The sequence below is a fragment of the Thamnophis elegans genome, chromosome 15 (assembly GCF_009769535.1).
Source record: "Thamnophis elegans isolate rThaEle1 chromosome 15, rThaEle1.pri, whole genome shotgun sequence".
Lineage (NCBI taxonomy): Eukaryota > Metazoa > Chordata > Lepidosauria > Squamata > Colubridae > Thamnophis > Thamnophis elegans.
Genome location: NC_045555.1, coordinates 43,546,313 through 43,574,250, shown reverse-complemented (window position 1 = coordinate 43,574,250; position 27,938 = coordinate 43,546,313). Strand labels below are relative to the sequence as shown.

The 27,938-nt window shown below is 42.5% G+C and overlaps 1 protein-coding gene across 1 annotated transcript; it reads right to left on the bottom strand.

The window, feature by feature from the left end:
- Nucleotides 1-1,338: 1,338 nt before the first annotated feature.
- On the bottom strand, nt 1,339-27,938 carry LOC116518348 (lipase member M-like). Its single transcript, XM_032231682.1, has 10 exons — nt 27,907-27,938; nt 17,896-18,001; nt 15,702-15,819; nt 13,596-13,794; nt 11,322-11,431; nt 9,164-9,300; nt 5,349-5,495; nt 4,880-4,951; nt 4,028-4,093; nt 1,339-1,572 (listed from the first exon to the last, which is right to left on the bottom strand). The coding sequence occupies exons 1-10, from the start codon at nt 27,936-27,938 to the stop codon at nt 1,339-1,341; spliced, it is 1,221 nt and encodes a 406-aa protein (XP_032087573.1).

Below are 27,938 nucleotides of genomic sequence, written 5' to 3'. Positions count from 1 at the left end.
TCCAAAGGTTTTTTTTTATCACTAATTCGTCCGAGGGGGTATTATTTTGTTTCCAGCATTGGGCAAATGCTATTCTAGCTGTAGTTAGCAGATGTGTTAGTATGTACTTAATTTTCTTTGTATATTTCCCTTTGATTATTCCCAGTAGAAAGATTTCGGGTTTGTATTTTATCTGTTCTCCTGTAATTTCTTGCACCCATTTCCAAATTTTGGTCCAATATTTTTGTGTTTCCGGGCAGGTCCACCATATGTGATAATAGGTCCCTTGTACTTTTTTACACTTCCAGCAGGTCGGCTTCATGTTTGGGTACATTTTAGCCAATCTTGTTGGTGATAAATGCCAACGATAAAACATTTTGTATATATTTTCTTTAAGTGCTGCTGATCGTGTTAGTTTATAATTTGTGTTCCAAATTCTTCCCCAATCCACTAGATCTATGTTGTAACCAAAGTTTTTGCCCCACGCTATCATGCAACCTTTAACTTTTACTTCTTCTAATGTTACTTCCAATAAATATTTGTAAATTTTCGTTATGAATTTATTTTCCGGGCCGATTAAAATTTTATCTATTTGTTGTAATTCTGTGTATATTTCATATTCTTTTACGTCTTTTTTGTATCTTGATTGTAATTGTTTTTGTTATTACTAGCAGTAATAACATTTTTATATCACCAATTTCTGACAAACATAAAGGAAAAGTACAGGATTTTTCGGAGTATAAGATGCACCTTTTTCCCTCAAAAAAGAGTGTGAAAATCTGGGTGCATCTTATGCACTGAATACAGCATTTTTGGCATCTCTGAACCCTGCCCCCTTTGCAAAAATGGCTGTGCATAGCCTTTAGGAGGCTTCCAGAGTGCTCCTGGGGGCTGGGGAGGGCAAAAATGAGTGAAAAACGGTTCCATCCTCATTGCTCATTTTTGCCCCCACCCCCCCAGCCACCAGGAGCAATAGCAGTTAGACTTATATAGCGCTTCATAGGGCTTTCAGCCCTCTCTAAGCGGTTTACAGAGTCAGCATATTGCCCTCAACAACAATCTGGGTCCTCATTTTACCCGCCTTGGAAGGATGGAAGGCTGAGTCAACCTTGAGCCGGTGAGATTTGAACAGCCGAACTGCAGAACTGCAGTCAGCTGAAGTAGCCTGCAGCGCTGCATTTAACCACTGCGCTACCTCAGCTCTATAAGCCGGCAATCTATAAGCCTCCTAAAGGATATGCATGGCATTTTTGGAAGGTCTGCTGAGTCCAATTTTTTTTTTTAATTTGCTTCTTCAAAATCTTGGTGCATCTTATACTCCAAAAAATCCAGTAGTTTTTTTTTTTCAAATTTACAGCATTATGTATGTAAGGATATCAATTTAATAAGAGGACTGTAAACTCTCTTAGAAGCATCAAGGCCCAAAATAAAATCACAGTGAGTCCAATCAGATAAGCTAGCTTTGTAGACAACACTACGGAGCCGGTTAATTAATGCTTTGACACTATCGGGAGTCACTAACGTGTCCCTCTCTCCATACCATATACTTATTGGTACTGTAATGCGTTCTACTTTGTAAGATGGCGGCTCATCCTAAAAAGACAAAAATAAACCAACTGAAAGGTTTTGCACACAAAATATCATATTAAATACAAACTTCCTATTGAGAAATTAGCATGCATCTTTCTAGGTGCAAGAGGAGGTGAATATCTTAATATTTGATCGTGGTAATTGAGTTACCTTGTCACCTCAAGGCTGGATTATTGCAATGCGCTCTACATGGGGCTGCCCTTGAAAAGCGTTCGGAGACTGCAGCTAGTCCAGAATGCGGCCGCGCGAGCGATATTGGGTGCACCGAGGTAGACCCACATTACACCTATCCTCCACGAGCTGCACTGGCTACCAATTGGTCTCCGGACACAATTCAAGGTGTTGGTTATTACCTTTAAAGCCCTACATGACTTAGGGCCAGCGTACCTTCAAGACCGCCTACTGCCACATACCTCCCAGCGGCCAGTAAGAGCCCACAGATTGGGCCTCCTTCAGATGCCGTCAGCCAGGCAGTGTCGGCTGGCGGGCCCCCGGAGGAGAGTCTTCTCTGTGGCTGCTCCGACCCTTTGGAATCAGCTACCCCCAGAGATGCGGACCATACCCACTCTCATGGCCTTCAGGAAAGCTGTAAAAACGTGGCTGTTCCAGCAGGCCCAGGGCTGTTGACCTCATTGTTGAGGTCCAGCCCTGATTAGAATGAATATATGTGGTGTTGTGTCTTTTTTTCCTCTTTTTTCTCTCTTTTTTTGTAAGCCGCCCGGAGTCCTTCGGGATTGGGCGGCATATAAATTTTGATAATAAATAAATAAATAAATATTTACAGTGCTAGAAATCTTTGCACAGTGAGTGAGTTATCCTGAGAAAACAAGAATGAAACAATAATTATTTTAGTCACCCTCCAGAGGGCCTTAAAGACCTATCCTTCTTCCAGACGTTCGACTAATAGCAATATCAAGACTTATGTACCACTTCACCAGAGGTGGGTTGCTCCCAGTTTTACTACTGGGAGCTTTGCTTTGCGCAAGCACGCAGTTCAATGTAAATTGTTCTTCACACAGGAGCAGAACAATTTACAGTGAACTGCACACACATGTGCACTACAAAACAGCATAGCAATAGCAGTTAGGCTTATATACCGCTTCATAGGGCTTTCAGCCCTCTCTAAGCGGTTTACAGAGTCAGCATCTCGCCCCCACAGTCCGGGTCCTCATTTCACCCACCTCGGAAGGACGGAAGGCTGAGTCAACCCTGAGCCGGTGAGATTTGAACCGCCGAACTGCAGATAACAGTCAGCTGAAGTGACCTGCAGTACTGCACCCTAACCACTGCGCCACCTCGGCTCTGCCAGCAATGGCAGCAGGGAACAGCGAACTATGTCGCAGAACAGGCAGTGACCCAGACCAAAAAACCACTACCAGTTTGGCCAAACTGGGAGCAACCCATCTCTGCATTTCACAGTACTTTACAGTTCCCTCTAAGCAGTTTACACAGTGAGCATACTGCTGCCAACAATCTGGGTCCTCATTTTACTGACCTCGGAAGAATGAGGTGGCGCAGTGGTTAGGGTGCAGTACTGCAGGCCACTTCAGCTGACTGCTATCTGCAGTTCAGCGGTTCAAATCTCACCGGCTCAGGGTTGACTCAGCCTTCCATCCTTCCGAGGCGGGTAAAATGAGGACCCGGATTGTTGTTGGGGGCAATATGCTGACTCTGTAAACCACTTAGAGAGGGCTGAAAGCCCTGTGAAGCGGTATATAAGTCGAACTGCTATTGCTACTGCTATTGCTATTGCTTTTGCTATGAAAGCCTGAGTCCTTGAACCGGTGAGAACTGAATTGCCAAATTGCTGGCAGTCAGCAGCCAGCAGTCAGCAGAAGTAGCCTGCAGTACTGCACTCTAACCACAGAGCCACCACATCTCAGATATGCGCATACCACAGCTCAGACTAAGATGATTATAGTCCCTTTTGGGGTGCATGATATGCTTGGTATTATTGACTGGAAGCACCATTCTGTTTATTGCTTTGTGTTCCAGTCTGGCTTCATATTATTTTGTTATTTTGCTGTGAGCGGCTGGAATCGATTGGAGTTGTAGGGCAACCAAATCAGATGAATAAAAAATCATATTAAATAAATGGGTATCATATAAATTATGATAGACTTTGATCTCCACAGCAAGACTCTGATCTGCACAGATAACATGCTTGCCTGAAGTTCATTGGGGTGAAAGCAGCTTGAGACATTTTCAAAGAATTACGGAAAAAGGGAAACAAATTTATCCTTTGGCTGTGAATGCTTGGCTCCTCAGGGACTGTTGGGCTTTAATAACTATGCATCGAACTCTGTATATTGTATTGTTCATGAGTTGCCGTCATTTTGTTTCTTAGTAATATGCACAAAAGCAGTTTCAGCTAGTCAAGGACAACACAGTCATTTACAAACTCCTGTTGTACTTGCTGAAGAGACGGAGAACTTTAATTAGGTCAGATAAATCTTACCTGATCGTATCTCTCCTTGTTTCCATCCCCATAATCAAAAGCTCTAAATTGTCCTGTTTTGTATATCTAGATTTTAGAAAGAGCGAGGGGGTAAGGGGAGGAGGAGGAGAGGGAGAGAGAAAGAGAGAGGGAGAGATAGGGGAGGGAGGGAGAGGGAGGGAGGGAGGGAGAGGAAGAGAGAGAAGGAGGGAGAGAGGGGGAGAGTGAGAGAAAGAGAGAGGGAAAGGGAGGAAGGGAATTATAAATGATCCCAAATTCTGGTGTTTTATTATACTAAACACATGCCCACTATAAAGTATAGGTTTAAACACTGAGCAAAGAATTTAGGCAGACTCAAGATCAGTAGAACTTTCTGTTACAAGTGACATCAATAATGCTCTAATGCAGGGGTGTCAAACTCAAGTCCCAGAGGGCTGGATCCGGCCCATGAGGTGCTTTGATCTGGCCTGTGAGGCTGTCCTGGAAAGTATACTCCATAGCAGCTCCTGGCACCTCACAAAACAAACTTATTTCTCCTTCCCTACGTTGAGGCCTTTACAGTTCCTGTAAAGTTTAATAGCAATAGCACTTAGACTTATATACCACTTTACAAAGCTTTTACAGCCCTCTCTAAGACATTTACAGGGACAGCATATTGACCCCCCAAAATCTGGGTCCTCATTTTACCGACCTCAGAAGAATTGAAGGTTGAGTCAACCTTGAGCCTGCTGAGATTCGAACTGGCAAATTGCAGTCAGCCGGTACTCAGCAGAAGTATCCTGCAGTACTGTATTCTAACCACTGCACCATCGTGACTCTTTTTATAATCATGTAAAATTCTGAAAAACAATATTGGATTTTGAGATACTTTACCTGTCCCCAGTGGAGTATATTTTGAATGGATGTGGAATCGGGGAAGTATGACAAGTACACATCCGTGCGGCTCTGCAACAGATATTTTGATTACTGAAATGGAGCAGTGAAGTAATTTTCCAATTTTCTTAATGGTGATACATGGAATAGTTATGCTCCTGAGCTGCAGCTTAGTTTATTAACGTAGTTTAGTTCCATTCAGTTGAGTTTATGGTAAAGCTTTTCTCCTTCCTCCTGTATGAATTGTGTAAGGGGCAAAATAGAAGGAGACCACTCTTGCGGAATATATTCATTATAAATGTACAAGATTGTTAAAGCTGTGATGAAGTTTATGCTGCCTGTTAATTAAGATAGCTCAGTTCCCATTGTGTAAGACAGGAAAGTTCATGAAAACAGTTAGTTTTTTAATCTCTGTGAGATGTTCTGAAGAACTTTCAGACAGCTAAAATACATCTTTCTTGACACATACCAAATTTAGGTTCTTCTGATTATCTCCTCCAATTAATGAAATAAAGTTGGCGCAGAGTCGGTTGTAAATTTTGGAGCGGCATGTCCGGATGACCATTTTTCTCAAAATCTCATTTCTCAGTAGAAAATCCCTTCTGCCAAAAAAACCCTGTAAATATATTGATATTATATATAGTTGCATCAATATGGATGAATGGATCTATTAACGTTAGCAATAGCAATAGCAGTTAGACTTATATATCGCTTCATAGGGCTTTCAGCCCTCCCTAAGCGGTTTACAGAGTCAGCATATCGCCCCCAACAACAATCCGGGTCCTCATTTTACCCACCTCGGAAGGATGGAAGGCTGAGTCAACCTTTGAGCTGGTGAGATTTGAACAGCCGAACTGCAGAACTGCAGTCAGCTGAAGTAGCCTGCAGTGCTGCACTCTAACCACTGTGCCACCTGTTCTAGAGCAGAGATGTCAAACTCAAGGTCCAGGGGTTAGATCCGGCCCATGGGGTGCTTAGATATGGCACATGGGGCCATCTTAGAAATAGCAAAGGACCAGCCCGTGGTGCCCCTGCCAGCAAATATATAGCTTGGGAGGGCTGCATGTGGTCCTCCCAGGCTCCGTTTTCAGCCACGACGGCCTCCTGGCACTCTTTACCAGCAAAACAGAACTCTGTTTTCACTGGCAGAGGGCAGAGGGCAGCCACTGGCATCGGGGCTGAAAATGTAGCTCGGGAGGCGTTTTTTGTTGGCAGAGTTCTCAGGGCACCACAGGTGCCCTCGACATGAGTAATGTCAATCTGGCCACCCCCATCCTGGCCACCCCCACCCCAGCCTTCGAGGTCAAACACCACAGGTGCCCTCGACATGAGTAATGTCAATCTGGCCACCCCCATCCTGGCCACCCCCACCCCAGCCTTTGAGGTCAAACACCACAGGTGCCCTCGACATGAGTAATGTCAATCTGGCCACCCCCATCCTGGCCACACCCACCCCAGCCTTCGAGGTCAAACACATGATGCAGCCCTCAATGAAATTGAGTTTTAGCCCTGTTCTAGAGTTTGGCTTCTCCTATTGATGAGGATGGGAGCGTGAGAACTTTCTTTCAAAGCAAAGAGCTTTGGAAGAGCTGGGTGTGAGAGAAATACCCAATGCCAGGTTTCACTCTAACCATGCAAATCACTGCAGTCAATTATTTAGAAATAATTAAGTGAACGCACCTTCACCTTTCGTGATTTCTGGTGGAGAAATGGAAAGGCCCCTTCCAAAAGTGCATTTTTCCTTTCATTTCCTGAAAGAAAGCTCTTTCTGTATGGTGAACACAGTCAGCACCAGACTGAAAGGACTGTCAACATTCTGTGAAAGGGTACCTGGGAGTGACGTGGGGGAAGAGCCTCATCCAGGAGAACAGATAAGAGACAGCTGGACCCACAAAAGGAATGTGGGCATGCCAAGCATGTTGGAAGGGACTTTATCTAATTCCTTGTAAAGGTGATGGGAGGTGGATTTCATAGGCGCCACCCTCTTGTCTTTGGCTTCTGAGCATGCACAGAAGCATTTTTAGTTATGTGCATGTGCTCACAGCACACATCAAGCATGCACGTGCACATGATGCGCACGCACGGTGCATCCATGAGCAAACTGGTAGCAGCAGCAGCCGGAACCCAGCCTTGCTTCAGACTTATAAGATTCTGTTAATTTAACCATAGAACTAGTCCATCTGGTTGCACTTCCTATCTGGACTACCTCATAAGGCTGCTGTCAAAGGACACTTAAGGACTGGATGTTCTTCATAATAGCTCTTTGGTGCTCAGTAATTCCATTGACCTTGTTTTTCTCCTCCTCAGGACAAGCGAGAGGACTTATTCAAAGCTTGGGAGACAAGGGCTGCCAGGTTCTTCTAGGGGAAAGGCTGCTTTTGCAATGATCTTATCAGCAGAATAATTCTCCCACCCCTGATCTACCTCACAATACCAGATTATTCCGCGGAGGAGGAAGAATACCATCTAGGCCAAATAAACAAATCAGATTTCCAGCCTACTTAGGTAAGAGCTACTTGCAACATGGATAACAAAAAGCTATCCACTTTCAATATGAGCATAGGATGCTCTTCTTCTTTTTAAGAGAAAAGCTGTTTGCATCTATGGTTTGTTAGTGGGTTATTATTGTGTTGGTTTCCCATTTCTGTAGATGCACTAAATTTGGTCACTCAGCCTTGAGAATTTGGTGTATTTTGGTTCCCCTTTCTTAAAAGAGAAACATTTTAAAGCTCTAGCATTTTTGCGAGGTTCCCTCATATTAAAGCATTTTATAAGTCTTTCCCCCATATTTGTCCTCAATAAATATAATATTTATTTGCTGTAGTGCAAAATCTGGAACCGTGTACATTTTCAACGACAAGTAAATTTTGTTACTTCTCATAGTCAGCAAATGAAAAATTAGAGAAAAGTGTAGTCAGATGTGAACTTTAAAAAATGGGTCGCCATTCCAATGTTAGTAACTAACTCTTGATGTTGATTAATTCTTAATACTGGCCCATCTATTTCAATACTGTATTTCAAGAAAATTCAGATCAGCAGAAGCATAGGATAGTGTATTAAAATGCATCCCCACATTTTAGTTTTTGGCTAGTAAGTATTTCTAGAAGAAAGATTGGGCGATAAATGGTCCAATATCGAAGGATCATTCAATACAACACAATAGCAGAGTTGGAAGGGACCTTGGAGGTCTTCTAGTCCAACCCCCTGCCTAGGCAGGAAACCCTATAACATTTAAGACAAATGGCTATCCAACATTTTCTTAAAAACTTCCAGTGTTGGAGCATTCACAACTTCTGGAGGCAAGTTGTTCACTGATTAATTGTTCTAACTGTCAGGAAATTTCTCCTCAGTTCTAAGTTGCTTCTCTCCTTGATTAGTTTCCACCCATTGCTTCTTGTCCTACCCTCAGGTGCTTTGGAGAATAGTTTGACTTCCTCTTCTTTGTGGCAACCCCTGAGATATTGGAACACTGCTATCATGTCTCCCCTAGTACTTCTTTTCATTAAACTAGACATACCCAGTTCCTGCAAATGTTCTTCATATGTTTTAGTCTCCAGTCCCCTAATCATCTTTGTTGCTCTTCTCTGAACTCTTTCTAGAGTCTCCACATCTTTTCTACATCGTGGTGACCAAAACTGAATGCAGTATTCCAAGTGTGGCCTTACCAAGGCATTATAAAGTGGTATTAACCCTTCACGTGATCTTGATTCTATCCCTCTGTTTATGCAGCCTAGAACTGTGCTGGCTTTTTTAGCAGCTGCTGCACACGGCTGGCTCATATTTAAATGCTTGTCCACTAGGACTCCAAGATCCCTTTCACAGTTACTACTGTTGAGCAAGGTACCACCTATACTGTACCTGTGCATTTTGTTTTTGTTGCCTAAATGTAGAACCTTACTCTTTTCACCATTGAATTTCATTTTATTAGATAGTGCTCAATGTTCAAGTTTGTCAAGATCCTTTTCTATCTTAAGCCTGTCCTCTGGAGTGTTGGCTATTCCTGCCAGCTTGGTGTCATCTGCAAATTTGATGAGTTCCCCATTTATCCCCTCATCCAAATCATTGATGAAGATGTTGAAGAGTAGTGGGCCTAAAACAGAGCCTTGGGGTACTCCACTGCATACCATTTTATGTAGCAGGGATTCCCCCAGACAACAGATATTAAAGCAGTCCAAAATCAAAAAGTTATGTACCCAGAGTTGAATCAATGTGTTATAGGGAAACAATAATTAAATAATTGAAATCCTCATCTTTGCTACTACCATCACATTGTATGTCAAATACCTTTGCTGTAGCATCTGGCAGGAATAGTAATTTGGTTATTGGAGATTTGGAATTCTTTATTGTGGTTGCTGGAGCCAAGGCATGGAACATTTTTATCTTTTCAGCCACATGTGGCATGGATGAAAGTGCAATCAAACCTAAGAATACAAACCCAAAACATTAACCTTAAAAACCCACATTTTTCAGAGTCCATATTTTAGGTGAAACTCTAAGCACAATTAATAGAAGTAAAAGAACCAGGAGAGATTTACTTGGGAGGAGGGGGATAGATTCCTGATCCAAACTAATGTTCGTATGCAGGATTTTCAAATTACAAATACTTAGGACAAAAAAGGCAAATGAAACATTGAATATTGCAATATGATCACTTGCCTAATCTAGAAAGGCAAGGGAATTTTTACTCATTAATGACACGTTCCTCTTATCCTTTAGAATTGGACAAATATTAGCTTGCATTTCTTCTGCCAAGGAATCAATGGCATTCAATGAACAGATTTGCTTATAGCACAATCTCTGGAAGAATTTTTTAAAAATGGAAATAAGCCATCTGAACGCAATCTATCACTTATTTCAAAACCACTCCAAAGTAATTCAACTATTCTAGAATCAGCAATCTTTTCAGGCAGCAAATACTATTATGTAACATTGTGTGTGTGTGTGTGTGTGTGTGTGTTGTATTTGTGCTGATAAATAAATAAAGGGAGACTAGTATAGCTCTATTTCAAGCTATTTAGCTCTCATCAGCTAGCCATATCCTTACTGGGTTTGAACCTGTGCTGTATTACATATTAGGCAGTTGTGTTAGCCACTAAGCCACAGGTTCTCCTCCTTTATCAGCTGAGCCAGGGAGATAGGTACGGTGCCTGCACGATGCTCCACTGAGCAGCTGGAGCTAGCTGGAGCATACATACATACACACACACACACACACACACACACACAATTTATGACATAATTAAAACTGGTGAGATTGCACAAGTTTCAAAAGCTTGTGCAATGGCACTCTGATAATTAAATACCATAAGACTGGAACATTTTTTGTGTAAAATATTGTTTGGCAATCTCAAGAGATTTGGGCCACTTTAAAATGAGTTGGTTATGGAGTTTTGCTAATGCTACTTGAGGAAGTTGTGGGCAATATGTTGCTCTCCACTGAACTATTCAGCAACAACCAACTTCTTTATTTCACACAACTTTATTGACTTTTTAGTAACGTAATGTTACTTAATTTCAGAAAGTTGCATTAAAACGTTTTTAAGAGTCTTCCTGAAGACTAAAAAGCAGATTATTTTAAAATCCAAATCAGAAAGGCTTGGTTAAGCTTTTATCCTGTGTTAGAGAAATTAACTTGTTTTATCCTGGATTTTCTACATGGTTTTCTACACGCTCTACATGGGGCAGCCTTTGAAGAGTATTCAGAGACTTCAACTCATCCAGAATGCAGCCGCGCGAGCGATTGTGGGTGCATCTCGGTACACCCACGTTACACCTATCCTCCGCGAGCTGCACTGGCTACCGATCGGTCTCCGGATACGCTTCAAAGTGCTAGTCGTAACTTATAAAGCCCTTCATGGTATTGGACCTGGGTACTTGAGAGACCGCCTGCTGCCAATTACCTCCCAAAGACCCGTTAGATCTCACAGGGTCGGCCTCCTCCGGGTTCCGTCTACCAGCCAATGCCACCTGGCTACTACCCGGGGGAGGGCCTTCTCTGTAGCAGCTCCGGCCCTTTGGAATGAACTCCCCGCGGAGATCCAGACCCTCACCTCTCTCCAGGCCTTCCGGAAAGCCATCAAAACCTGGCTGTGCCGGCAGGCCTGGGGTTGATGAGTTCCCCTCCCCTCTCGACTGGTATGGCTGTGTGATTTTTGTGTATTTTAATTATGTGTATTGTGTTTATGTTCCCTTCCCCCCCTGAGTTGTTCGCCGTCCTGAGTCCCTCCTGGAGAAGGGCGGCATACAAATAAACCAAATACAAATACAAATACAAATTTCTGAGGCAATATATCTAAAGGCATGCATGAAATAAGCATATATTAATGTCATCCTAATTTTATAATATCTCCATCCATGTCTATCTTTTGCCATTCTGTCATGGATACATGCTATACAACTACAGCTGCATGTGGTTTGTGTAGAAGTGGTTTCTAGAATATACCTAGAGTGGCACCTTGAGAGTATCCCACTAAATGTATCTTGGAGTTTCTTGTTTTTTCCACAATAAAAGAAATCATTGCTGGGAGATCATATCTGGCCATTTCATCAAAACTGTAAGACATAATAGAGAATTCATATTAGCAATAGCAATAGCAGTTAGACTTATATACCGCTTCCTAGGGCTTTCAGCCCTCTCTAAGCGGTTTACAGAGTCAGCATATTGCCCCCAACAACAATCTGGGTCCTCATTTTACCCACCTCGGAAGGATGGAAGGCTGAGTCAACCCTGAGCCGGTGAGATTTGAACAGCCGAACTGCAGAACTAGCAGTCAGCTGAAGTAGCCTGCAGTGGTGCATTTAACCACTGCGCCACCTCGGCTCATTACATGAGATAATTGATCCTGTTTTTATGAGCTCTCTAATTCAAGCAATAGAATTTCAGCCTAATGTAGATAGATTGAACCATGCCTTGCAAAGATGGATAACAATAAGTATTGAGATCCATGGTAGAAATAAACATATTCTGAATCAAAACATGTCTTGGCTGTCCTAAAAATATGAGTGCATGGTGTTTGTTAGATTGGGCGAATGGAAGAGGCAGGAATCAAGGCTCAGCAACAAACTATGTACAACCCAACAGCCATAGTTGTTATTTAACAACTATGTACAATCCAGCAGCCCTTTTATAGGGAGCTGCCAGATGGCTTGTCCAATCACATTCAAACTAGTTTCCTGCCGGAATGGCGGACCTGAGTGAAGCCTACTTGCTTCGCTCTGAATACTTAACACCTCTCCCCTTTGAGGTAGAGCATTACCCAATCAGTGTTTAGTTCAGTTTATGTAGTCCCGTAAGTAGGCGGGGCATCTGTGGGCTCTTTTGGACCTGACTCCTCCCCAACAGCATGTGCCTGTTTTCAACAGTGAAGGGACATAGGACAGAAAAATATCCTGTCGCCAAGAAGGCTCCACGTCCATTTGGACTACTCAGGTGACCGTGAAGACACAGATAAACCTCCAAGTGGCCTCAGTGATATGCTAAAAGAATGCAAATGACCAGCTGTCTGCAAGGGGTATAAATCCTCCCATTCCCCACCATCCACTCAGAGCTGAAGAAGCTTCTTGGATGAGAAGTGAAACGTCTTCAAAGAAAAACAAAAAGAAATCCAGTTGCCTCCTGAAAAAGCACCTTTGGGACATGTCAATTTTGTAATCTTCCTCTGGACGGACACCCCTGCTGTGAACTCCGCACATACATTCATGGGCAAGGAAATAGTTCATATCACTATCAGACGCCACATGTACATGGAATTTTTCATTCCATTGATTAGAGGTAAAAATTGTTATACTTCCCTGTTCTGACCCCCCCCCCTTCCTCGCTCGTTAACAGACAACAGTCAGATAGACTTAAAAGGAAAGAACTTTATCAGGCTCGGCTCACGCTGGCTGCGAGCCCAAAAATAAACATAAATAAAGTCTCTGACAAAAAGGTTTTACAGAAAGAAAGCAAATCACTTCTCCAGTGTCTCTTTGAATCAGGGTTACAGAAATCAAATCACTTATCCAAGTGCCTCTCACAAACAAACCACGACCGATGAACGACGAACCACGAACGAATGAATGAACGTTGACTTCTGCAACCAGGGCGTGGCACCATCAGTCCTTTTATCTCCAGAAGACCACACTAACGAGCCCCAGCTGCATTGTTATTCCTGCATCCTGACTCAACTCACAGCAAACTTCTGCTGAGTCACAACACTTCGCTAACTCCTAGAAAATGTTTTGAATCTCCATATTATTGAATCTCCATATCACAATGTTTGTCAATGGATGAATCCAATGGATGGATTTCTCTTTATAGTACACTTTTACAAATAAGAATCTGAACAGCCTAATTTCTTCGTTACTAATTTTAACCACTGGTCGTGCAATGTTATTCACAAAATGAAGGAGAACATAATCAGTCGATTAATATCAAATAATTAAGGACAAACTTTCAAACTATTGTTTTCAAAAAAAAATCTCTTCCATTCTTGCTGTTGAATGTTTAAATCTTGTATTTTACAGTAAAAAGCTAAACATTCCTCCTTCGTAACACAGGCTTAAAATTTAATAACATTTTGAACAAGGAAATAGGAAATGCAGCTAAATCACATGGAATTGTGAATAGTGTTGTGCAATCTGGTGCAATCCACATTAAGTCTAAGAAATGCAATTAAAAGCAAACAAAATAACCTCCAAATCCTGAGGCTGTCTATCCATTCTGTTTTTAAATCACCTGTAAGCATGATACTGGTCTTGCTGAATTGTAAGGTATTGATGTTTTCGAGACCAGGAGTTGCCTCTGTTGTTCCCTATCCAGACATCATAGCCTGCATCTGCTAGCATGAATCCAAGACTTTGATTGGGCATGTTTGCAACCCATGCCCTTCCTTCCAGACATAAGCCATGCTGCAAAAGCACAACTGGTTTTCCTGCTGTAAAAAGATACCACAAACATCGTTATTGTTCACACCAGGTCCTGAAATTTTGTGGGCTATCCAATCTTGTGCGTATGGAGCAACTCTAAATTCAGTACCAGCGTAGGTCCTTAGTTCTTCATCCAGATCTCCAAATTTATATTAGAATCTAGACTGCTGCTCAAAACCAGAGCAAGATATTCATAATTTGCTGAAATGTACAAATTATGTATGTGATTTTAGTCTCCCATGGTCAATGGTAGCAGTGATGTGCAGTGAGCTTTATGGGTGGTGAGGCAGCTTTTTAGACTTGTGGACTTCAACTCCCAGAATTCCACAGCCAGGCATGCTCAGTTCCAATTTAAAGCGATAGCATTTTTCCCCCTTGCAAAATAAGTTTTCCCATTCTTTTTCTTCTCCCTCCCCCTCCTTCCTCCCTCTCTCCCTCCCTCCCCCTCTCTCAAACAGACACACGCACACAGAGAACTTGGATCCCTCTCTCACTCACTCACTCTCAAACACAAACACAGAAGTTGGATTGGATATATTTTCCAAAGGCTTGAAAGCAGCTCCTCTGCCATACCCCCACTTCCCCTGCTGCCTTCCAATCGGAGCCTTTGATTGCAGGTGAATCACGTTGCCTTTTCAAACTTGTAATCAGTGAAGCTGGGCTTATATACTTTTATCCGTGTGTGTGTGTGTGTGTGTGTGTGTGTGTGTGTGTGTGTGTGTGTTTGAAAAGGCAACATGGTTCTGCATGCAATCAAACTTTTTGAATTCCTCCCCCCTCCCCACACACGCACCTTTTCCAGCTGTTTCAGAGAGGATTTCAACTCTCCTTTTGCCTGCCCTCATGAAAGGCCGAGTCAGACTGAGCTAGTTGCTCCCAGAGAACTCTAAAAAGCCTCTAAAAATGCCCTCTACAGGAGGCGAGAGAACACGTGCCTCCTTTGCATATGAATTTTTTCGCTTTTTAACCCTTGGTTAACTCTTAAAAGGCAAAAAATTCCTTATGCAAAAGAGGCCCCTAGTTCTCTGGCCTCCTCCTATAGTTAACACTAAGCAAACTCTAAGTCACTGTGACTTGGAATCTGGCAGCAACTACCTTGGCTTTAATTATTTTTTAAAAAATTCTTTAAAATTCTTTCCTTTTCCTCATGACTGGTGAGGCCACGCCTCCCCTGCCTTTAGTGACTGCACATCCCTGAATGGTAGCATGTATCTATAAAAGTAATGGTGCTTATCATTAAGGGGTCATGGGAACAGTTCATCAATTGGTCATTATATTAATGATGCACTCTGCTCAATCCATTATTTATCATTCCTTTATCTAATAATACAAAATAACATTTTCTCTACCATGAAATAGAATTCATTTTTTCTTTTGAGGATCATATTTCCAAAATCTAATCTGTTAGGGGTTACGTGTTAGCATAAAGGATATTAAAGGCAATGTATTATGGAGCTTGTGTGTGTGTGTGTGTGTGTGTGTGTGTGTGTCTGTGTCTGTGTCTGTGTCTGTGTCTGTGTCTGTGTCTGTGTGTCTGTGTGTCTGTGTGTGTCACAATGTTGAAAAAATGCAGAAATAAATATCCCAAATGCCTAGAAGTAAATGTATGTGCACAGGAATGAATTTCTGTACACTTCTAAGTTCTATCTCTTTGATCTTCAAAAATCTTCAAAAAGAACTGGATATTATGCTCCCATTCCTGGTCTTGGAAAGGTGATGGCTAGAAGCCCTCCATGCTGCCTTCCAACCCTATAATTTGAAAGTACATTTGAGAGTTGTGTCAGTTGGAAAATAATTGGCTACCTAATGTTGGCTTATTCCAATGGAATAAGATATGCCTTCCCCAAAGTTTCTAAACAAACTTTTCATAAATATCTCCCATGAAAAATGTATAGTCTTATATATTTTTACTTACCTAGGCTCCATGTGGAATTTCTGCCATGTGGAATTCTGTTAACCGTGAGAATGTAGCCATCAGAAGTTGTTACTTCATATTCTTCAGCTTGGTATCCTTTATGGTGAATGATTTCGCTCTGTTGAAGGAAATTTCAGGATAACTGCATCATGTTTTTATATTACCTATCAATTGGTGCATTATTAATGTGTAGAATCACCTAAAAAAAAGGCTGGAAATAGCCAAAGGATTCTTTGGGTTTTTTTAAAAAAAAAAAGATGTGGAAGATTTCTCGTATTTTCTCGTATTTTATTAAGATTTATAGGCCGCCCTTTTCCCTGAGGGGACTCAGGGCGGCTTACAATCATTAGGGATGGGGTGCAATACAAAATAAACAATATGTAAACAAAATAAAGTAATAAAAACACAACTTGCATTCAACATTCAACACTCGGGTGGGGCAAATTAAAGACTTATCCCCAGGCCTGTTGGGATAGCCAGGTCTTGAGGGCTGTGCGGAAGGCCTGGACGGTGGTGAGGGTGCGGATCTCAACGGGGAGATCGTTCCACAGGGTCGGAGCTGCAACAGAAAAGGCTCTCCTCCGTGTAGTCGCCAGTCGACATTGACTGGCGGATGGGATTCGGAGGAGGCCCAGTCTGTGCGATCTTATCGGTCGGAGGGAGGTAATCGGCAGAAGGCGGTCTCTCAAGTACTCAGATCCACTACCATGAAGGGCTTTAAAGATGGTCATCAGCACCCTGAAGCGCACCCGGAGATCAACAGGTAGCCAGTGCAGCTCACGGAGGATGGGTGTTATGTGGGCGAACCACGGTGCGCCCACTATCACTCGCGCGGCCGCATTCTGAACTAACTGCAGTCGCCGGATGCACTTCAAGGGCAGCCCCATGTAGAGCACATTGCAGTATTCCAGCCTAGGGATCACAAGGGCTCGAGTGACTGTTGTGAGAGCCTCCCGATTCAGGTAGGGTCAAATGTGAAAAGGATTGGAAGAATTCATGTGCTTATATTATCTTAAAAGTGAGAACATGTATTCATGAGTTGTGGTAGCACAGTGGTTAGAATGCAATGCTGCAGGCTACTTCTGCTGACTGCCAGCTGCCTGCAATTTGGCAATTCAAATTTTGCCAGGCTCAAGGTTGACACAGCCTTCCATCCTTCCGAGGTTGGTAAAATGAGGACCCAGATTGTTGGGGGCAAGATGCTGACTCTGTAAACTGCTTAGAGAGAGCTGTAAAGACTATAGAAGTGATATATAAGTGCTATTGCTATTGCTACTATCAATAAAACACCATGCCCTTTTTAACCAAGAAGATCAGTGATCCATAATGGAAATAATTAAAGTCCCTGGGAAGACTTTGTTTTATTTATTTATAAATAATTATTTTAATTTATTTGTATTTTTTTCTAGTCATTTTCAGCTCCTATTAGCCCTTTAGCAATAGCAATAGCAGTTAGATTTGTATACCGTTTCATAGGGCTCTCAGCCCTCTCTAAGCGGTTTACAGAGTCAGCATATCGCCCCCAACAACAATCCGGGTCCTCATTTTACCCGCCTCGGAAGGATGGAAGGCTGAGTCAACCTTGAACCAGTGAGATTTGAACCGCCGAACTGCAGATAGCAGTCAGCTGAAGTGGCCTGAAGTACTGCACCACCTCGGCCCTTTGAGGAAGGGAAGGTCAAGAAACAGTGTTGTTCAGGAATGTTATTTATTGTTGTAAGTTATGAGAACAGTATTTTGAAAGACATCTGTTTCTCTGTCCATCTGTACATCTTAAACTAAACCAAGGCTGGGTTATTAATTTTTTTGTAACGTTTTCTGCTTTTCTGGAATTCAATACATATGTAACTTGAAATCCTGTTTTAAACATTTATTCAACACAATTCAGTGGTGGGTTCCTGCTCCCGTTGCAACCGGTACACTGCAACGGGGCCGGGCGACCACCACGTCCATGCGCTCAGTACATACATGCATACCCACCACCTGCGACACTCCAGCTGCTCGGCGGAGCATTGTGCAGGTGCTGTATGGCCCATGCACATGCACAAATGCCTCAGTCGTCTCAAATAGAGATAAGGAGAGCGGGTGTGCGGAGCACTGTACTGGAACAGTACTTGGTGCTCCCAGCAAGCACCAGTATGCTCGTACCAGGGCATACCGGACATATCCCACCACTGACACAACGACAACTTACAACGTTCATGTATGCTTCAGGATTTCCGGCTTGGAGCACTATTCCCGGGGAAGATAAAATGCCTTGAAGTGCGAAAAACACTAAAAATAAGAGCCACATCTTGTACCTATATATATATATAAAAAAGCAGTGTTTAGAAGATTGAGAAATGTTTGATGCTAATAAATCATGAGTGACATTGCTAGAATATCCACACAAAAGTTGTAACAATTGGGAACTATTAAGAAATCATCATTAAGAGCCGAGGTGGCACAGTGGGTAGAGTGCAGTACTGCAGGCCACTTCAGCTGACTGCAGTTCTGCAGTTCGGCGGTTCAAATCTCACCGGCTCAGGGTTGACTCAGCCTTCCATCCTTCCGAGGTGGGTAAAATGAGGACCCAGATTGTGGGGGTGTTTATATTATCTTAAAAGTGAGAACATGTATTAATATGCTGATTCTGTAAATAGCAATAGCAGTAGACTTATATACCGCTTCATAGGCCTTTCAGGCCTCTCTAAGCGGTTTACAGAGAGTCAGCATATTGCCCCCAACAATCTGGGTCCTCATTTTACCCACCTCGGAAGGATGGAAGGCTGAGTCAACCCTGAGCCGGTGAGATTTGAACCGCTGACCTGCTGATCTAGCAGTAGCCTGCAGTGCTGCATTTAACCACTGCGCCACCTTGGCTCTTTTAAACCGCTTAGAGAGGGCTGAAAGCCCTATGAAGCGGTATGTAAGTCTAACTACTATTGCTATTGTGTAACTAACCATTAGAATAAAGGGCTTAGTAGCTCTGGGGTTGTCCCTGTTAAAAAGAACAATTTGACGTGCACTGATATTTACTAATATTGCAGTCTTATGTCTATTCATATGAGTTTAAGTGATGCACTAGATTGCTGGGAGACGAATGGCATATAAATCTAATATATGAATATTATCTTCAAATACCTGTGTTTTAATTATAAGCAGGAGGTAGTGGTAGGTTCCTACTGGTTTGGACCGGTTCGGCTGAACCGGTAGCAGCTTGGCGGCATGGGCCTCTGGAACCAGCAGCGACCCAGGCCTGCCATGCCTCCAAACCAATTCTCCTGCCATCTTGTATTTGAATTCTGCACATTTTTATAGTGCTGCGCATGCACGCGCATGCACGCGCAGTGCACATCAAGCATGCACATGCACGCTGCGCTCCTGAGAGAATCAGCAGTAGAGACTTGTGGAACCCAGCAATGGCAGGAGGTCAGATATATGATTAGAGAACTATAATGGTTTGTGTTATGTAAGAAAACTATGGGAGACAGGAAAAAGATTTACAGTCTTAGACGATGGTCTGATAACAAAATTTAAATCTGAAGAAGGGATAAGAGTTGGGAAAGCACCTGAGAAGGCATCCTCCCTAGTTTCCCGGAAGGAAAAGGATGGGAGGGGAACTTTCAGATGTGTTAGATTGTTGTTAGCATTGTGAGGCAATTCAAACAAGAAGCATAGTGAGAGGTACTAGGGGTGGGTTTCAGCCGCCTTATTGCTGGTTCGCTCATGCACACAACTTGCACCAGAGGTGGGTTCCTACCAGTTCGCACCTATTCGGTAGAACCGGTTCATCAAATCTACCGAACCGGTTAGACGCGGTTCCACCAGTGGACCCGGAAAGCAGGCCACACCTACAGAAGAGCTTCCAAATTTTTTTGAAACCCACCACTGGTCCTTGGATATGATTATTCTACACTATCATGCTCCTATTTATAAAACTCAGTGCCTCTGTGGAAGGTAAGGATGACTACTGCGTTTGTGGTGCAATCAGAACATTGCGTGTGTCGAAGTTGTTTTAACGCAAACCAAGGATGCCTTTTAAAAAGCAAGTTTACATCCTATTCTTATGCACGCCAGTGCTGTGTGTGAGGTCATTTAAGGTGGTTCTGACAAGTGTCGTCGGCATCTTCATATCCGGTCACATGGGCGGCAAGCCACTCCCACAAAAGAGGCCACACCCACAGAGTAGGTTCGAACAATTTTTGAAACCCACCACTGACTTGCACACATGCACAGCTCAATGGAAATTGTTCTGTGCATGCGCAGAACTAAAAAAAAAGATGGTAGTAGAGATGGTGGTGACCAACAAACCAGTTTCAAGGGTGTGGCCAACCTAGGTCACTGCCGGTTCTGAGACCCAGGCCAGCATACCACTACCGGTTGGGCCAAATCGGGCCAAACCAGTAGGAACCCACCTCTGGTATTAGCTCTATTACTAGTTTTATTCTAGGGTTACATTAACAGAATCTTGCAGGTCCGAAAGCACCTCTCCTGTCCCTCACTTTTACATATCTTGAAAATTTGGAAAAGTTCCTTCTGAGATGCTTTCTCCACCCTCACCCATCCTTTGAACTCAAGTTGGTTGTCTAGGCTGTGGTTCCCACAAACTTATACAAGCACTGAGTCTCAGTGGAGCATTTACTCTATATCACCCCCTCCTGGAAAACATTGAGATTACCTTGGTGAGAGAAGTCTTTTAGTTGGAGAAAGTGAGGAACAAGCATAGAACTCCTAGATTTGAACTCCTTATGAAGTAAAATAAAATCTCAGAGAGGTTCTATATAATACTGTTATTTGATACCCAATATGTTGCAATCCAAAGAGCTGAAAACATTTATTACGGTGGAATCTTAAAGCTACTGTGGTTTGTCCTTGAGTCAAACAGTCCTTCATTGCTTTTTCTACAGAGAATTCCAGATTATTTTTATCTATCCTGTTTTAAGAAATCATCTGACAGAAAGCTTGGCCACTCTTTGGGGTTCCACCACAAAACCGCGAAACCCTTATCCGCACCGACATAAGTGCGGAGGGCAAATCTGCACCGTCCGAAGCTCTAAGGAAAAACGCGACCCTACCGTGATGACATAACCACGGAGGATAAATCCGCGCCTTCCGAAGCACTCAGCACCCTAAACCTAACCCTAACCCTAAACCTAACCCTAAACCTAACCCTAAACCTAACCCTAAACCTAACCCTAAACCTAACCCTAAACCTAACCCTAACCTAACCCTAAACCTAACCCTAAACCTAACCCTAAACCTAACCCTAAACCTAACCCTAACCCTAACCCTAACCCTAAAGCAAACCCCTAAACCTAACCCTTAACCTAAACCTAACCCTAACCCTAACCCTTAACCTAACCCTAAACCTAACCCTAAACCTAACCCTAACCTAACCCTAACCCTAACCCTAAAGCAAACCCCTAAACCTAACCCTAATCCTTACCTTAATTTAAATCGGCTTTCTGCCACCGCGCTGTTGTCGCCGCGGTGATGATGTCGCGGCTTTAGCGATGCGGTTTTATCACCGCTATTTTGACGAGCGCGGTTTTGTCGTGCCACGACTCTTTGGACACATCATTCCAAATTGCCTAGTTTTACCTCTCCCCCCCCCCACCGCCTTTACAGATCAGTCTTTTGTGGGGCTTGAAAAAGTGTACCAATTTCTTTTTAGTTTTATGTTTCAATTTTTACCCGTTTTATTTTCACTTAGCAATAGCAATAGCAGTAGACTTATATACCGCTTCATAGGCCTTTCAGGCCTCTCTAAGCGGTTTACAGAGAGTCAGCATATTGCCCCCAACAATCTGGGTCCTCATTTTACCCACCTCGGAAGGATGGAAGGCTGAGTCAACCCTGAGCCAGTGAGATTTGAACCGCTGAACTGCTGATCTAGCAGTAGCCTGCAGTGCTGCATTTAACCACTGCGCCACCTTGGCTCTTCATTGGTGCCCTTAAAGGTACAATAAACTTTTGGTTTAATTTGGCATTTAGACATGTAAATTCTGCAAGAAACTCTGCACTGCAATAAGTATTTACCTTTTAGGACAGGAATGGATTTTTTTTTAAAAGATCATATGAGGGGTGATGCAGGAGCAATAAAATTAAGCAAACGTATGCAACAATAAACGGACGTTTACTACTGATTCAGTGAATATTCTTTAGCTAAAACTCTTTTCTAGAATTTTGGTTAAGCAAAATAAACTCAAATCTAGTACAAATCTGGCATACATCCATTTAATAGACTATTTTAGGAGTATCACAGCTTCTTGAATTAATTTTAAAAAAACAGGTTCCCTCCTTATAAATGAATTTCTGATGCCTGTATAGAAGAATTTAGATAAATAATTGGTGGACATTTGTCAGAGGAGGGGGTTTGAAGAGGGGAGCCATTATCCCTCTTCTCTGACAAAGGATTTTCCTCAATTATTATTCCCTGTTCCTTGTATGCCAAAATCAGCATTTCCTTGTATGCCAAAGTCTCAGAACCTGAGATAAAAACACATTCCATATTTCCAATGAAATGGAATCTTTGTTCCTTTAAAAGTAGTGTTTCTCAAATTTGACAAGTTTAGGATGTGTGGACTTCAAGTCCCAGAACTCCCCAGTTAGCCAGCCAGGCTGGCTAGCTTATTCTGGGATGTGCAAGTTTAAACATGCCAAGTTTAGAAATACTACTTTAAATGAAGGCAAACAATTGCAATGCTGGCATCTATTGAGAAGCCAACGATCTCTCATAGCTAAAATTGCTTTCAGAACCTTAAAATATTGCTGAGTAGAGAGAACATTATACGTCTTCTGTTCTACAAAAATCAACAAGCCAATCTGCATAAGGAAAAAAAGAAAGTTTTACCAGAATCTATTTGCTGTCCTGGAGGGAAACTCTGGGTCTGGAAAGATTGAAATGTTCGCCGCTTTAAATAAGAAGTGAGAAGATTGAGTGATGCTGCCTTTTAAAGTCCTTTCACCTTTTGATGTCCCAACTTCTTATAGGGAGTGGATTGCAATGATGTAACTCTTTCGTTTTTTTCTGTCTGTTATAAATATTGTTACTGATTCCCCAATTAGAAAGTGTTTGAGGTTTCTCGTTTGAAAAATAGATATGAAATTAGTTGGATTCGGGAGTGAGGAAACTTTTAAAATTCACAAGATTCAGCAGCTTCCACCGGCATAGAAACAGAAACATTTCTTGTCGTGATAAGCAGGAAAATGAAAATCTTGATAACAGTGAGTTTCATCATGTTGGATGGGATGGAAGTAAGAATTGAAGGAGCTGCAAAATTAATTCCTGTATATGCAAATAGGCCAAATGCTGGCTTTCACACGCAACTTTCACCATATTTGACATAGGCCAAGTTTCAGCTATGTAGTAAGATCTGTAGGCATCTTGGTCAGCAGTGATGGTTATGCCAGCCTTCCAAGGTAGGCACACTGACAAACAGAACCAGGTGTTTCTTTCCCAGAACCAAATAATACTTTCTGAAACTCCTCCCTTAATTGTTCATCCCTTACCCCGTTCCTTTGAACCCTTCCGGTAGAATCACCCCCTTCTCTCATGCGTAGAGATGGGCTTCGCAATTCATCAAGGTCAATGGACAATTCTGATAGGGAAGATCCAGATGGAGCTGAAAAGTGTCTCCTCTACTTTACTGTTTCATGGAATCCAATGTGGCAGGAAGCAAGGAGCCGAGGTGGCGCAGTGGGTAGAGTGCAGTACTGCAGGCCACTTCAGCTGACTGCAAGTTCAGCAGTTCGGCGGTTCAAATCTCACCGGCTCAGGGTTGACTCAGCCTTCCATCCTTCCGAGGTGGGTAAAATGTGGACCCAGATTGTGGGGGCGATATGCTGACTCTGTAAACTGCTTAGAGAGGGCTGAAAGCCCTATGAAGCGGTATATAAGTCTAATTGCTATTGCTATTCTTCCCAGGGAGTGTTGTTTGGCAACTCTGGAGGTGGTTCATTAGGATACACTTCGGATTTCAAGGGGAATTAGCAGAGAATTAATTGTGATGCCAGTTGGCATTACAATTGGCTCCTGACACATTTTAGGATTGCTCCATGTCAGAGCATCCATTCCAGGGAATTAAGCATTTCAATTGCTCCCTCCTGCACCTCCAGAATATGTTCCATCTAAGTTTCCTTTTCTCCACCCAGTAGGATCAGTGGAGGAAAGGATCAGCTTTGGAACGCAAGAGGCAGGGCATCTTCTTTCCAGCAAGGAATGCCAGGTGAAACATGAGTGAATCCTTACTGTAGCAAAATATGTTTGTGTTCAATACTTCTCACTGAATGCAAAGCTCCAGCAGGAAAAAAGAATAAAATGTTTCAGAAGAACTCCTGTTTGGAACACATGAATGAACATATTTGCAGAGACCAATTGACCTGACATCAACATGTGCTGAAAGCAATACAATGCAATGCAATGCAATGCAATGCAATGCAATGCAATACAATACAATACAATACAATACCAGAGTTGGAAGGGACCTTGGAGGTCTTCTAGTCCAACCCCCTGTCTAGGCAGGAAACCCTATACCATTCCAGACAAATGGCTATCCAACATCTTCTTCTGCCCCAGTGTTGGGGCATTCACAACTTCTGCAGGCAAACTGTTCTACTGATTAATTGTTCTGTCAGGAAATTTCTCTTCAGTTCTAAGTTGCTTCTCTCCTTGATTAGTTTCCACCCATTGCTTCTTGTTCTACCCCCCCCCCCCCTGGAGAATAGTTTGATTCCCTCTTCTTTGTGGCAGCCCCTGAGATATTGGAACACTGCTATCATTTCTCCCCTAGTCCTTCTTTTCATTAAACTAGGCATACACAGTTCCTGCAACCGTTTTTCATGTGTTTTAGCCTCCAGTCCCCTAATCCTCTTTGTTGCTCTTATCTGCACTCTTTCTAGAGTCTCCACATCTTTTCTACATCGTGGTGACCAAAACTGAATGCAAGTTCCACACTTGGAACACTGAATGTATTCCAAGTGTGGCCTTGCCAAGGCATTATAAAGTGGTATTAACACTTCATGTGATCTTGATTCTATCCCTCTGTTTATGCAGCCTAGAACTGTGTTGGCTTTTTTGGCAGCTGCTGCACACGGCTGGCTCATATTTAAATGGTTGTCCATTAGGATTCCTAGATCCCTCTAACATTTACTACTATTTAGCAAGGTACCACCTATACTGTACCTGTGCATTTCGTTTTTGTTGCCTAAATGTAGAACCTTACTCTTTTCACCATTGAATTTCATTTTATTAGATAGTGCCCAATGTTCAAGTTTGTCAAGATCCTTTTGTATTTTAAGCCTGTCCTCTGGGGTGTTGGCTATTCCTGCCAGCTTGGTGTCATCTGCAAATATGATGAGTTCCCCATTTATTCCCTCACCCAAATCATTGATGAAGATGTTGAAGAGTACTGGGCCTAAAACAGAGCCTTGGGGTACTCCACTGCATACTTCCCTCCATGTAGAAGCAGTTCCATTGAGGACTACATAGTGCGGTTGGTCAGCCAGTTACGAATCCATCTGGTGGTGATGCTGTCTAACCCACAATATTCTACTTTATCTAGTAGTAGGTTATGTCTACCTTATCAAATGCCTTTCTGAAGTCCAAGTAAACTATATCAATGGCATTCCTCTAGTCCACTAATTTTGTCATCAAAGAATGCAATAAGATTAGTCTAGCATGATCTGTTTTTGACAAACCCATGTTGGCTTTTGGCTATTACTTTGTTTGCTTCTAGGTGTTCACTAATTGGTTGCTCGATTATCTTTTCCAGAATCTTTCCTGGTACTGAGGTCAGGCTGATAGGTCTGTCGTTTTCTGGATCTGTTTTTTTTTCTCCTTTTTTAAAGATGGGAACCATATCAGTTCTTTTCCAATCCTCTGGCAGTTCCCTGGTGCTCCAGGATCTCTGAAAGATATAGTTCAGTGGTTCTGAGATCTCGTCTGCCAGTTCCTTCAGAACCCTGGGGTATAATCCATCTGGTCCTGGTGATTTGAACTCGGCTAGGGTAGACAGGTGCTCACTTACCATTTTCTTCCCTATTTCAACTTGTGTTCCTAATCTGATTTTTGTGTTGCTGTTTTTGATAGGTTGGACTGTTTTGTCCCTTTGTGTAAAGACATGCAAAAAATGATTTAAATAGTTCTGCTTTCTCCCTGTTGCTTGTCACCTTCTTGCCGCTTTCTCCCAGCAATGGACCAATTGTTTCCTTAACCCTTTTACTTGTTTTTAACATGTTGGAAGAAGCTTTTTTTGTTATTTTTTACTTTTGTGGCAAGCCTTTCTTCATTCTGAGCCTTAGCTTTCCTCACTTCATCTTTACAGGCTCGGGCTATTTGCTGATATTCTGCCTTAGTTATGTCCCCCCCTTTCCACTTTTTATACTTATCTTTTTTGTCTTTCAATTTGTCAGAGAGTTCTTTATGCAGCCATGCTGGTTTCTTTTGGGAGCTGTTATTTTTCTTCTTCATTGGTATTGTGCTAGACTGGGCTTTTGTAATCTCATTTTTTCAAAATTTCCCAAGCTTCTTGAGTTCTTTTCCCCTTGAGGATTCTCATTCATGGAATTTTTCCCAAGCTCTCTCTAAGTTTATTGAAATTAGCTCTCTTAAAGTCCAAGACTCTAGTTTTGACTTTATTCTACTACTTGTGTTTGCATAATGTTGAATTCCAATATTGCATGGTCACTTGCCCCCAGCAAGTTTTGATAAAGGAGCAAGCTAATAACAGCTGGAGGTTTGCTGCAGAAGGGATAAATTAAGATCTATTTGGCAGATAACGGAAGCATCCAAAAGTCGTGAAGCTCCTTTCAATACAAGGAATATTGAAAAGACTTTTACACATACAACAGTGTCAGGTTAAGCTCTCACAATATACTTCTTCTCAATCCCCACTTGAAGTATAGGCTGAACAACAGGATATTCCATAGGAAAGTCATGAGTAGACCATTTGTGGCACCTGATGAGCTTTGTTTTCTACTTGTTCAGTGTATTAGATATTGTAAAGGACCTGCAAGGCTAACCAGTGCCTATCAAGCTACTTTTTCCCCCCTCTTGCTCCATCTAAGGAAGTCATGGTGCCTCCAGGGCTCTTAGGCTCAGAAGACAAGGATGCTCCAATACAAATATTTCCACTCTATCAGTGTAATTAACCTTGCACTCTTCCTGGACACATAACTGGCTTTCCGTCAACAGGTTTATTGATTTCCATCAATAATTTATTGCATGCAGCCTGGGGAAGAGGAAGTATCCCTCATTCCCACACATGAAAGCACAAAACTCACTCAACATCAGTCAATGTGGCAATGTTTCTTGGTGCCAGATGGGAGAAGGGAGCCAAGACTATAAACCTGGTTGCTAAAGAACTAATAGCTACAACCCATATAAGCCACAATTATGGAACCAAGTGCCTCTCACACCATGATTTCATATTGCTGTAAATGGCATCTGTTGTTTATTATTTCTTCAGGTTCTCACCTGATGGGTGGCACTAATAGAGAAAGAGCCGAGGTGGCGCAGTGGTTAGAGTGCAGCACTGCAGCCACTTCAGCTGACTGTTAGCTGCAGTTCGGCGGTTCAAATCTCACCGGCTCAAGGTTGACTCAGCCTTCCATCCTTCCGAGGTGGGTGAAATGAGGACCCAGACTGTGGGGGCGATATGCTGACTCTGTAAACCGCTTAGAGGGGGCTGAAAGCCCTATGAAGCGGTATATAAGTCTAACTGCTATTGCTATTGCTATTGCTATAGATAGATAGATAGATAGATAGATAGATAGATAGATAGATAGATAGATATAGATAGATAGATAGATAGATAGATAGATAGATAGATATAGATAGATAGATAGATAGATAGATAGATAGATAGATAGATAATAGATGATAGATAGATAGATAGATAGATAGATAGATAGATAGATAGATAGATAGATAGATAGATGGATGATATGGAGAGCCGAGGTGGCGCAGTGGTTAGGGTGCAGTACTGCAGGCCACTTCAGCTGACTGCTATCTGCAGTTCAGCGGTTCAAATCTCACCGGCTCAAGGTTGACTCAGCCTTCCATCCTTCCGAGGTGGGTAAAATGAGGACCCAGATTGTGGGGGCGATATGCCGACTCTGTAAACCGCTTAGAGAGGGCTGAAAGCCCTATGAAGCGGTATATAAGTCTAACTGCTATTGCTACTGCTATTTGAAGCGGGCAGAATGTGGATGGAGTGCTTACCTGCAACGCTTTAAAGAAGCTGTACTGCACAT

Bases quoted from the DNA above. Each gene is read 5' to 3' on its own strand.
- LOC116518348 (XM_032231682.1), bottom strand. From the start codon at position 27,938: ATGTGCAGTACAGCTTCTTTAAAGCGTTGCAG. The intron at 11,432-13,595 runs GTGATTTAAAAA...TATGTCTTACAG, and splicing joins GACCAGTATCATGCTTACAG to TTTTGATGAAATGGCCAGAT. The intron at 1,573-4,027 runs GTAAGATTTATC...TTGTCTTTTTAG, and splicing joins ACAAGGAGAGATACGATCAG to GATGAGCCGCCATCTTACAA.